At 26.5% G+C, this 12,782-nt stretch overlaps 1 protein-coding gene across 1 annotated transcript in view; it reads right to left on the bottom strand.

The window, feature by feature from the left end:
* Nucleotides 1-959: 959 nt before the first annotated feature.
* LOC119603430 (myosin light chain kinase family member 4) overlaps nucleotides 960-12,782 on the bottom strand; it is a gene marked incomplete at its 3' end in the record, with an annotated part of 49,517 nt that continues 37,694 nt past the window's right edge. The window contains exons 2-4 of the mRNA XM_037955461.1: nucleotides 7,101-7,191; nucleotides 6,803-7,006; nucleotides 960-1,197 (exon numbers count right to left, since the gene is read on the bottom strand). Of these exons, the coding sequence (XP_037811389.1) occupies nucleotides 960-1,197; nucleotides 6,803-7,006; nucleotides 7,101-7,191 (533 nt within the window). The remainder of the gene's footprint in view (nucleotides 1,198-6,802; nucleotides 7,007-7,100; nucleotides 7,192-12,782) is intronic.

Raw genomic sequence — 12,782 nt, 5'->3', positions numbered from 1 at the left:
TTTAAACTAGCGTAAAGCTTTAAAAATGCTCAAAGTTTAAAGAAGCTTAAAACTTCAAAAAAGCTCTAAATCTTAAAGCTTTAAAAAGCTTTGAATCTTAAAACTTTAAAAATGTTTAATCTTAAAGATTTAAAAACGCTCTAAATATCAAAGTTTTACAAAAGCTTTAAGCTTTAACAAAGCTTAAACTTTTAAAAAAATTTTGTAAGTTTTGGTGCTTTTAATTAATTTTACTTGGTGCATTTCAATTTGAAATTTCTTAAAAATTTCTCCTTTTACCGAGAAAGTTAACCCCAAACAAATTTTTAATTTAGTTCGCTTTTTTCTCTTCTTATTGTTAATAAGACAAGAAGTTTTTGTTTAACACCCTTGAACATAATAAAAGAAAGCTTACAATAAAAAATATTATAAACAAAATATTAGGGAGGTACACATAAAAGTAAAACTTTTGGTTCAACTTAATACTGGTATTTTTTGGAATTTTGCTAATAAAAATATCAAAAAATACAATTTGTTTCAAAAGTTTTAGATTATAATTAATGCAAAAGCTTTCTCTTAAGTCAAGACATTTTGCTGGGTTATGTTAATAGAAATTTCTATAAGACACCGCTTCTTGTAAAACAAAGAATTTAAACTTTTTAATTAGCTTTTTATAGCTGAATATATGTACATATGTATGTATGTGAATAAAGAAATAAAATGAAATTAAAAATACAAATTAAAGTCACATGTACAATGAACTATGGAAATATTTTAGTTCCAATACAAACTCAAGGAAACAACATTCTCTATAAGACTTTCTTAAAAAACAGACAATAAAATCAAATTAAAAACTGAAAATAAAAAATTCCACACAAGCATGTAATTAACAAGGTGTTTATTACAAAATATGTTAATAAGATTAAAAAAAAACAACAACTTACAACAAAACATGTCTCACAAAGCTATTGTTTACCTACCTGTAGTTTTTTGTCTGGATCAAATTTTCTTGCTAAACCAAAGTCTATGATTTTAATGCGATTACCCTCCTGGGTTAAACACAAAATATTCTCTGGTTTCAAATCTAAATGTAAAATATTATTGCGATGTATAAATTCCATGGCCTCACACACCTGACGTATGAAGACGACACAGACACGTTCCGTTAAAACGAATTCATCATCCACTACACGATCGAATAGTTCACCACCTTCTACTCTATAGAATTTAAATTTGAAAAGAAATTTAAAACATTAAATAGTTTTTGTAGTAAAATAATGAAAAAATTGTTTTATAATTAAACTATTTAAAAAAAATATTTTAATAACTTTGTACATAATAAGAGAGAATAGTTTGTGGTCTTCCATTAATAGTGTTTTCATATTAAACAAAATTTTATCTTTTTTTTTTGTTATAGGATGATAAAATTTTGTTTAATATATTTTTGTTTGCATTGTGTTGGTGTTTTTTCAAGTGAATTTTTAAATATTTTTTTCAGTCTTTCTCTCTATATTTAAAAATTTACTTTACTTTTAGAGCTTATAATTCAATAGTGTTTATATTTAAAGCAGGATATAAAACATATAAAATACCAGGAGAAAGCTTTTTAAATATAAATTATTTAAAATTGCAAGTTAAAGCAGAGAAAGGATAACTGTGGCACGATTCATCTAAAAAGACTTCGTAAAGACTTTAAAGAGATTCTAAAAGCAGTATTTTACAAAGCTTTTATTCCAAAGCTTCTACAAATTTTCTTCCGTTCAGTTCTATTCATTCTGAAAGCATTTACATATTAAAAACCTTAATAAGCTTCTATGTATAAGTAAAAGCTTTTATTATTCCGATAAATAAACAAGAAATTATAAATCCATTAAATAATTTAAAATAAAAAGGCTTTAAAGGGTTTAGAAAAATGTTAAAAAGTTTATAAAAGCCTAAACTTCAGCAATTCTAAAGCTTAATCTTATGACATTATAAATTTTCAGAGAAAGTCCAAAGCTTTAAACTACAGAAATCTTCTAGTTCAGTTCTAGTTCGTACTAGTTCAGTTCTAGTTCAGTTCTACTTCAGTACTAGTTCAGTTCTAGTTCAGTTCTACTTCGGTTCTAGTTCAGTTCTAGTTCATTTCTAGTTCAGTTCTAGTTCAGTTCTAGTTCAGTTCTAGTTCAGTTCTAGTTCAGTTCTAGTTCAGTTCTAGTTCAGTTCTAGTTCAGTTCTAGTTCAGTTCTAGTTCAGTTCTAGTTCAGTTCTAGTTCAGTTCTAGTTCAGTTCTAGTTCAGTTCTAGTTCAGTTCTAGTTCAGTTCTAGTTCAGTTCTAGTTCAGTTCTAGTTCAGTTCTAGTTCAGTTCTAGTTCAGTTCTAGTTCAGTTCTAGTTCAGTTCTAGTTCAGTTCTAGTTCAGTTCTAGTTCAGTTCAGTTCTAGTTCAGTTCTAGTTCTAGTTCAGTTCAGTTCAGTTCAGTTCAGTTCAGTTCAGTTCTAGTTCAGTTCTAGTTCAGTTCTAGTTCAGTTCTAGTTCAGTTCTAGTTCAGTTCAGTTCTAGTTCAGTTCTAGTTCAGTTCTAGTTCAGTTCTAGTTCAGTTCTAGTTCAGTTCTAGTTCAGTTCTAGTTCAGTTCTAGTTCAGTTCTAGTTCAGTTCTAGTTCAGTTCTAGTTCAGTTCTAGTTCAGTTCTAGTTCAGTTCTAGTTCAGTTCTAGTTCAGTTCTAGTTCAGTTCTAGTTCAGTTCTAGTTCAGTTCTAGTTCAGTTCTAGTTCAGTTCTAGTTCAGTTCTAGTTCAGTTCTAGTTCAGTTCTAGTTCAGTTCTAGTTCAGTTCTAGTTCAGTTCTAGTTCAGTTCTAGTTCAGTTCTAGTTCAGTTCTAGTTCAGTTCTAGTTCAGTTCTAGTTCAGTTCTAGTTCAGTTCTAGTTCAGTTCTAGTTCAGTTCTAGTTCAGTTCTAGTTCAGTTCTAGTTCAGTTCTAGTTCAGTTCTAGTTCAGTTCTAGTTCAGTTCTAGTTCAGTTCTAGTTCAGTTCTAGTTCAGTTCTAGTTCAGTTCTAGTTCAGTTCTAGTTCAGTTCTAGTTCAGTTCTAGTTCAGTTCTTAAGTTTCAGTTTCTAGTTCAGTTCTAGTCATTTCTAGTTCAGTTCTGGTTCAGATCTACGTTTGGTCATAAATGGAGTCAACAGCAATAAAAATGTATCAAAATTTTTCTAAAAGCTAGAAAATGAACAATTTACTTGTTATATAAGGACATGTTGTTTATAATTAAAATATTGTTAAGAGTAAGAATTACACTCTGAAATTTAAAATGTTTTTCCTCGGTAACTGCAAGAGTTTTTAAATAAAAATGTTTAGGCTTTAAAGCTTTTCAATTCAAATTAATATTAGATGTTCACTCTCACAATTTAAAACTATTAAATTTAAGTGTTCCATATCGATGCGGAAAAAATTTTGTTAGCAATTTTTTTCTAAAAACTTTTTTTAAACAAATTATTAAGTTTTTATGGAATGTTGTGTTTTTCTTATGTATTTTTTTTTTTTTTGCATTATAAAATTTATAAACTTCATTTTCTATAACTTTGAACTTTTATTTTCAATATATTTTTATGTTTTCCTTTCGGTTTTTTTTCTGTTTGTTTGTTTTTGCTTTAAAATTCCTATAAGAAGAATAAATTTGTATTTTTTCATTGTGAGGACTAGAGAGAGTTGTAACAATATTTATTTTATGGTCACAACTGGAAAATTTATTAAAATTAAATTAAACCATAAGGATTTCAAACAAGAAAAAATGAGAAATTATAAAATGAAAAAATATTGTTTTATAATTTGTAGATTTTAAGAAAATGTACAACAATTGGGTCAAGGTTGACATAAATTTTAAAGAATCAATAAAAATGAAATAATATTTTGATTTCATAAACTTATTTCTAGAAATTATAAGAAACCAACAAATTATTTGGAATAAATATTTAATAAAGTTTTTGCCTATTGTCTACTAGTTTGGAAATCTAATACTTTTTACTGGGTTATTTGTTAATAATTGAACAATTTATAGTTTAATAAAAACTAAATTTGCATTTAAATAGAATTTGATTTTTAAGTAATTAAAATTCTAGCAAATAATTTTAAACAAATAGATATTTTGATGTCGATTTCTAACTAAAATTTTTGCTTATGACTTCAAATCGAACAAACACTCAGACATTATAATATAAATATTTTAACAATAATGCCAATTAAACTAATCAATGCCAATCATCTACAAACAATTAAATAAATTAAAAAAAAAAATCTTAAATTTACCTTAATTATAGTTTTAAACTTAAAAACAATAACAGCTTCAAACAAATGTTGTTTTCTTTTTCAACTATACACTCTTTTTCTAAAACTTTTTCTTTTATTTTTAACACTTTTCCTTAAAACTTCTCTTTTATTGTTATTTTCCATAAATTCTATGCGTATAACTAAGAAAGGAGCAAATCTTATATTCACATTAAAGGCAAAATGTATAATTTTCTTTAATTTTTCTGCCATAATTTTGAAACACATGGTTTAGGTTTTTATTAAGAAACAGACCGATCAAGAACTTTTAAGCTTTAATCGCAAACCACTAATGAGTTCCCTTTTCTAATTGAAAAATACAGCAGACCTTTTTACACTGCAATTGTTAAATTATTTATTTTATTTGAATAAAAACAAAGAAATAATGAAAAACACAAGAGAGCATTTTAAAAAAGCTTAAATTAAAGCTCAAGTTTGCATTTGATATTAAAGGTTAAAAAAAGATTTTTGGTTTGCCAATATTGTCTCACAACTAAGCAATTAATTAAATTTTTTATAAACTTAATGAATGCTTTGAGAAAGCTTTTCTATGGAATGTTTTAAAATAAAGTTTTGATACTTGAAATGCTGAGTTTCTCGTGAAACAATTTAATACCAACTCTGCCATTCTTTATTCAAATTAGGCTTTTTGCTTTTAAGTAAAGCTTTTAAGTAAAAATATTAACAAAATCTTAATTTAAATAAAATTTCTTAAAAGCTTTTAAAAGTTATTTGGAAAAAACTGCCAGAAGCCATTTATTTAAAGCCTCTAAACATTCTTTTATTAAAGACTCTAAATTACAGCTTTCAAATGCTTTTTAAAAAAGCTTTGAAAAAGTTTAAATCTCCTTTATGGAAAATTGTAAAGCTTTGATAAAAAACTTTAAAGAAAACTTTAGAATATATAGCTATTGTTTAAGAAAAACTTTAAAGCTTTTTAATATCAGCCTTATGTTCTTTAAGAAATGAAACTTGTTAATGAAAGCTTCTTATTTTCTCATATATAAAAAAACGTTTTACTAATTGAGTTTTTAAACAATTTAATTAAAGTTTAAAAACATTTTTTGTATAAAGCTTTAAAAAAGCTAAACAATTTTAAAAACTTTTTTTACAAAAAGCTGCAATAGAGCTTTCAGAAAGATTCTTAAGAAAAGCTTAAAAAACTTTTTTTAAAACCATTTTAATCAAAAGCTTAATAGAAATTTTCAACAAAAGGTATGCAAAAGAAAAACTTTTAAGAAAGACTTTTATTAAAAAGCATTTTTACAAAAACTTAAATAAGCTTTTTAAGAACAAATCTTAAATCAGCTTTTGAACAAATCAGCTTTTGAACAAAAGTGTTTTAATAAAAGCTTAAACAACTTTTTTCAAAAAGATTCTTAAGAAATGCTTAAAACACATTTTTTAAAACCATTTTAAGCAAAAGTCTAAAAGAACTTTTGAACAAAATCTTTAAGAAACACATTTATCAAATAACAAAAAGCTTAAATAAGCTATTTAACTAAACCTTCATAGATTCTTTAGAAATCTATGAAGGTTTAGAAAGCTTTAAAATACTTCCCACCAAAAAAATTTAAAAAAACTTAAAACAGCTTTTGAGCAAAAGCATTTTAATGAAAGCTTAAAAAACGTTTCACAAGAGCTTTCAAGAAATGTTTAAAACACATTTTTTAAATCAATTTTAAGCAAAAGCTTAAAAGAACTTTTCAACAAAATATATTCAAAAGCTTCAAAAAGCTTTTTAAAGAAAATTTAAATACTTTTAATGAAAGATTTAAAAAAAAAAACTTTAAAAAACTTTTTAACAAAGTATTGAAAGCTTTTTAACAAAAATTTAAAAAAACGATTTTTAAAGTTAAAAATAATTAAAATAATTTTTATCAAGAGCTTAAAAAATTGTTTTCTCAAGAGCTTTCTAATAAAAGCTTTCTGACTAAAGATTAAAAGCTTTTTAACGAAATATTAAAAGTTTTCTAATGAAAAAAAAGCTTTCTAACGAAATATTAAAAGCTTTATAATGAAAGATTAAAAGCTTTCTAACGATTCCTTTAAGCTTTCCCGTGAAAGATTAAAAGATTTCTAATGAAAGACTAAAAGTTTTCTAACAACTAATGCTTTCCAGTGAAAGATTAAGAGCTTTCTAGAGAAAGATTAAAAGCTCTTTAAAGAAAGATTAAAAGCTTTCTAAAGAAAGATTAAAAGCTTTCTAAAGAAAGATTAAAAGCTTTCTAAATAAGGATTAAAAGCTTTCTAATGAAAGATATAAAGCTTTCTAACAAAAATATTATATCTTTAAATTAAAGTTTTAAAACTTTTTAAAAGATTTTTACATTTTAATAGAAATTGTTGAAAAGATTTTTAAGAATAGCTTTCGTATTTCTATAATAAATATAAAAGCTTTTGAAAAATAGTCTCAAATAATAAAATTCCCTAAAGCAAGCTTTTTATACATTTTATACCCTACTTTAGGTGCTTTTTACAAAAAAGTTTCTAACAAATAAAAAATTTTAAAAAGCTCATTCTTACAATTCCTGGACGACACACATCATTTTCTGATATTCATACGCCGCATATAATTGTATAATCAAATGATGCTGCAACGAATTCATAATTTCCACTTCACGTTCAACATTACGACGATCTTCACGCTTCGGTATGGGTACAAATTTGGCAGCCAATTTTAAATTGTTACTTTTATCCTGACATTTATAAACAGTGCCAAATTTGCCTCTGAAAAAAGTGGGAATATCAATAGTTTAGAATAAAATTTATAAAAAAGGAAATTTTTTAAAATTAAAAATAATTTAGAAAATTAAAAACTCACCTGCCCACTTCGCCTAGTATTTCATATAGTTCATTGGCATCTACTCCTCTCTGTATGGTTACATCTCTATAGGGAAAAGCTGGTTCTAATTCTATAAGAAGAAAAAACAGATGAACAGATAAAAATTAATATTTTTGTAAATAATTTTAATAAAATTGATTGAATAATTAGCTTTTTGCAAATCCCCAGAAATATCTTTTTAAATCTACTAATTGTTCAATAATAAATCATTCGAAAAGCCATTTAATATTAGTGGTGGCCGTTTGGCTTTACAAATTCTTAATGCCAAATGTTTTGCCACCAAATTATCTATTATCTTTGTTGAATCTTTTCAATAGAATTCCTTTGGCTGATAGTTGTGGGTCTGGCAATTGCCAATTAATAGAGACGTTTAACGTAAGAAATTAATCAAAAATATTTTAGTTCTAGTAAAGAGGAGTGAGAACAGTAGCAACAGCAAGATAATGATAAACTGTTTTTTGCTAAGTATGTGTTTAAATGAACTATGAGGAATTTATTAAATTAGACAGGTGTTTTATAAATATTTTTTGTTAAATTTTTTTTCATCGCTATTGATTTTTTTCTGTAGCCAATTTTGTGGTAAATGATTAATGAATTTTAACAAATTATAAGATTAAACTTTAATTTGTTTTATGAAAGCTTATAATAATTTGTCTTTGAACATATTTTATAAAAAAGCTTTTAATGAAATTTTCAATACAAAATTTCCCAGTCACGTGACTTTAACAAATCTATTTAATATTCTTTTATCCCCTTTCTCCCCACTAATTTATCTTCAAAAAATTTCTATTGTTTTTATCACTTAATTTCATCTCAATTTCCTTTGCTATTTCCGTTTCATATTAAACACTTCTCTTAATCGCCAAAAATATTCTTTGTTGTTGTGTTTAAGCAAAAGTTTTTGCATGATTTTATTAAAGTTTAGTTAGTGCTTTTATTTTGTTGAAGTTTGGTTTTATTTGTTTAACTTTTTTATACTTCTTAGATGAAGGAAAATTTGTAGCTTTATTAATTACAATACATAGCGAAATGTTTAAGACCAACAAGAGTTTAAGAAAGTGAGCGAGAGTTTTAATGGATTTAGCGCACAATAAAGACATGCCAATGTGGCAGCGTAGTGTTGGGTAAAATAAGAGCAGTGAAGAGGAAAAGAAAAATCGTTTAAAAGTTATTCAAATAAAGATCTAAGAATTTCTTTTGTTAAAAAGCCTCATCTTTTGTTTAACAAAATTTTCAGTTTTCATTTGGAAAAACTTTGAAGCTTTCTTTGGAAAGGTTTTTAAACTTTTTTTAGAAAAGTTTTTTTAGTTTACGTTGGAAAAGCTTTTCTTTGAAATAGTTTTAAGTTTTCTGAAAAAGTTTTTTCTTTTCTTTAAAAGGGTTTCTGTGAAGCTTTTAATGTTTCTCTAAGATCTTGAAAAGCTTTTTTATGGTTTTAGCTTTTAATATAAAGCTTTTAAGTTTTCTTTGGAAAAGTTTTTAAGTTTACTTTGGAAAAACTATTAAGTTGTCTTTGAAAAAGCTTTAAGTTTACTTAAAAATCATTTCTTTAAAAAGACGTCCTTAAATAGCTTTCAAGTTTTCATTGCAAACGTTTAAACGTTTACAAAAAAGGTACATATTGTAATTAAAAAGCTTTAAAACTTTTCCTATAAAGTTTTCAAGCATTTAAGCTTTTTCCAATTGGCTTTCTTGTTTAGCTCTCAATCACAGCTTAAAACGCTTTTCTTTAAGAAACTTTTAAGTTTTTCTTTAAAAAGCTTTTATATTTTATATTATTTTATGCTTTTCTAAAATAGCTTTAAAATTTTCCAGCTCTTTCTAAAAAGCTTTTGCTGAAAACCAGTATTTTCATAAAACCAGTTTGGAAGAAACATATTTTCTGTCCAAAGTTTTAGCCAAATTTTGAAGTTTGCAAAAAAAGTTGTGTTAAAACTTTTTTTTTTTTTACTAAATTCTCTGTGCTATTTATATCCCCACAACTTTTTCTCCTTCACAACAATTAGATTGTTGAATATTCTTTGCTGCAAAATAAAGCAAGCAAAGAACTTTTTGCTAACAAATATTAAATACTCTTATGAGTAATTTTCTTAAGAATTTCTTGACAGGTTGGTTGGTGTTAAGTAAATGAAAAAAGTTCGTTTTTTTATACCACAGATTAAAATACTTTTTGTGAAAAATTTTATTGCAAATAACAAAGATTTGGTATTAAAGTAAGAAAAATAATAAAAAAAGAAATGTAAAGTTAATCATAGACGTATGATTGATATTTATTTAAAAATATCAAGTATACGCCACGGAAGTTTGATTAGATTTCGAAATATTACTTACGCTGATATTTGAATTTAATAATTTGCAATTAAATTTCATTAACTTTTATAACAAGTTTAATTGAAAATTATTCTCTAGGCGTATGATTGATATTTATTTAAAAATATTAAGTAAACGCCTTCAAGCCTTGTAATTTTACTTTAATGAAATCTATTGTTACTGTTGGCATTCATAACTTTAAAACATAATTTTACCATTCACCAACTTAATCTACACCTTTTTTTATACAAAAACAAAAACTTTGTTAAAACTTTTTTCTACCACTTCCTGTTAAGTCACGTGCCACTTTATGAATTTTAAATAAAGACAAAATATTTGTTTATAGTATTGTTAACAGCTGGTCAAAAGGTTTTTTGTTTAAATAAACAACAAAGTTTATTTTTTATATTTGAACAAAATCTTAAACTTATAACAAAAAGCCTTTTAGTTAAAGCCTTTGCCATAGAAATGATGTCATATTTTTTTAAAAAAAGGCACAAAATCCTTTCAATAACTTTATAAACTTTATAAAATGATTTGAATATGACTTTTTGTCTCTCTAACAAAACCTTAAGCCTTTACAGGCTTTTTGCATATTTTTATAGGAAACTTATTTTTTTTAGAATTTATGTTATAAATAGTTTTATATAGAAGGTTATAACAATAAAATAACTGTTTCATAAAATTTTTCAGTTTTCGATTTTTTATCCTTTTGCTATTTCTATGTTTTTCTTTATGTAAAATAAGTTTTATATAAAATCCTAGACATATTTTTAGTAAAACGGAGAAATCACTGATTTAGCAGATGTTTTTTTATATTGGAAGAATCTTTTACATATGCTTGAAACAAAGCAGAGTATTTTTTATCAGATTATTAGCCAGGATAATATTATTAAATGGTTATGGCTTAGAAAGTGTGTGTAGAGTATAAAAGTAATGGTCCTGAAAATATGAAGAGATGTAGAGATTAAATAGATAAAGTTCAAGAAACTTTATGAAATGCAAGAAAAAATTAATTTAAATTTCTAAAGTCTTAGTCTGGACTGTAGTTTTTAATAGTCTAGACTAATGTCTAACCTATAATTTAGAATTCAGTCTAGTCTATCGTCTGGACTATAGCCTAGTCTACAGTCTGGGCTATAGTCTATATTATTGTATAGTCAAAAGTCTGAACTATTGTCTAGTCCAACGGTTCCCAAATGGGGGTCCGCGGACCCCTAGTGGTCCGTAGTAAAATCCTAGGGGGTCCGCGAAGACGAACGAAAAAACATGAATAAACAATATTCATTTATATGTATGTACAAATATCTCCAATTTTTGTGCAATAATCCTAAATTTTTTGGTGTTGTTTTGAATTTTATTTTTTCGGTTGTTTATCAGGAAGAAGCTAGGCCGTACAAATTTTATTGTATAACTTTATAAAATAAAGTATTGCGTGATTTTGATACTGGTATTCCGGAGTATGAAGTTCAATTCAAAGACAAGCTTATTATAGATTTAAGTTTATCAAATTGTAAGCAAAAGTGTTCTTGTTTGAAAGGACTAAAATTATATATTTTCAAAACAGAGGTGACTCTTTTTGCATCTCTTTATAAATATTCCAATCCGACGTGATACACAGATTTTAACTTGATTTTGTCGACCAATACATATTATTAAATTAACATCAGAAAATCCATAGCGTTTCGCGTAAATATGTAGCCAAAAACCATGAAGTAAAATAATTCGTTGATATTTTAAAATTCAAATTTAAGTTCCAAATTCACAGTACTTTAACAAAGAGCTCAAATCATATATTATGCGGATAACGCATTCCGCAACAACATAGAACAAGTCCAACTTTCTTATATTATTTTCCCGAAAACTTAGCTCACTTACTCAGTTCACCCTTTGCAATCGCAACAAATTTTTGAAACGTGACTCCTTAAGCACATGTGACAATATTTGATATTGATATTTTCGCTACCTTGAAGAAAAATGAACATGAAAGATCTCACGATCATAAAATGAAACATCATGTTAACATATCAACAAAGAAGTCATTCTATCTTCAAAACATGCAATTGAAAACCTATCTGAAATATTATATATTCTCAATGTACGGGAATATTTTATAGATATGACATCTCTACATTATTAGACCTAGGGATTAATGGACTAGGTCAATTTTCGGAATGAACAATTATTTAGAACAATAGAATATCAAAATATGTATGGGGGTCGCGAAATTAAATAAGTTCTTCAAGGGGTCCGCGAAGTAAAAATCGGTGGGAACCGCTGGTCTAGTCTATAGTTTGGACTTTAATCTAGTCTATAGTCTGGTGTAATGTCTGGACTACAGTTTAGCCTAATGTGTGAACTATAGCATAGTTTGGACGAATGTCTAACATATAGTTTAGACTTTAGACTAGTCTATAGTCTGGACTATAGCTTATCCAATAGTATTGTCTATAGTTTAGTCTATAGTCTAGTCTGATAGTCTAGTCTATAGTCTAGTCTATAGTCTAGTCTATAGTCTAGTCTATCAGTCTAGTCTATAGTCTAGTCTATAGTCTAGTCTATAGTCCTAGTCTATAGTCTAGTCTATAGTCTAGTCTATAGTCTAGTCTATAGTCTAGTCTATAGTCTAGTCTATAGTCTAGTCTATAGTCTAGTCTATAGTCTAGTCTATAGTCTAGTCTATAGTCTAGTCTATAGTCTAGTCTATAGTCTAGTCTATAGTCTAGTCTAGTCTAGTCTATAGTCTAGTCTATAGTCTAGTCTATAGTCTAGTCTATAGTCTAGTCTATAGTCTAGTCTATAGTCTAGTCTATAGTCTAGTCTATAGTCTAGTCTATAGTCTAGTCTATAGTCTAGTCTATAGTCTAGTCTATAGTCTAGTCTATAGTCTAGTCTATAGTCTAGTCTATAGTCTAGTCTATAGTCTAGTCTATAGTCTAGTCTATAGTCTAGTCTATAGTCTAGTCTATAGTCTAGTCTATAGTCTAGTCTATAGTCTAGTCTATAGTCTAGTCTATAGTCTAGTCTATAGTCTAGTCTATAGTCTAGTCAATAGTCTAGTCTATAGTCTAGTCTATAGTCTAGTCTATAGTCTAGTCTATAGTCTAGTCTATAGTCTAGCCTATAGTCTAGCCTATAGTCTAGTCTATAGTCTAGTCTATAGTCTAGTCTATAGTCTAGCCTATAGTCTAGCCTATAGTCTAGTCTATAGTCTAGTCTATAGTCTAGTCTATAGTCTAGTCTATAGTCTAGTCTATAGTCTAGTCTATAGTCAAGTCTATAGTCTAGTTTATAGTCTAGTCTATAGTCTAGTCTATAGTCTAGTCTATAGTCTAGTCTATAGTCTGGTTT

Source organism: Lucilia sericata, unplaced genomic scaffold (genome assembly GCF_015586225.1).
Source record: "Lucilia sericata isolate MDLA Ls3-8-SP2 unplaced genomic scaffold, ASM1558622v1 Contig000306F_arrow, whole genome shotgun sequence".
NCBI classification, from domain to species: domain Eukaryota; kingdom Metazoa; phylum Arthropoda; class Insecta; order Diptera; family Calliphoridae; genus Lucilia; species Lucilia sericata.
This window is presented reverse-complemented; position numbering and strand designations above follow the sequence as displayed.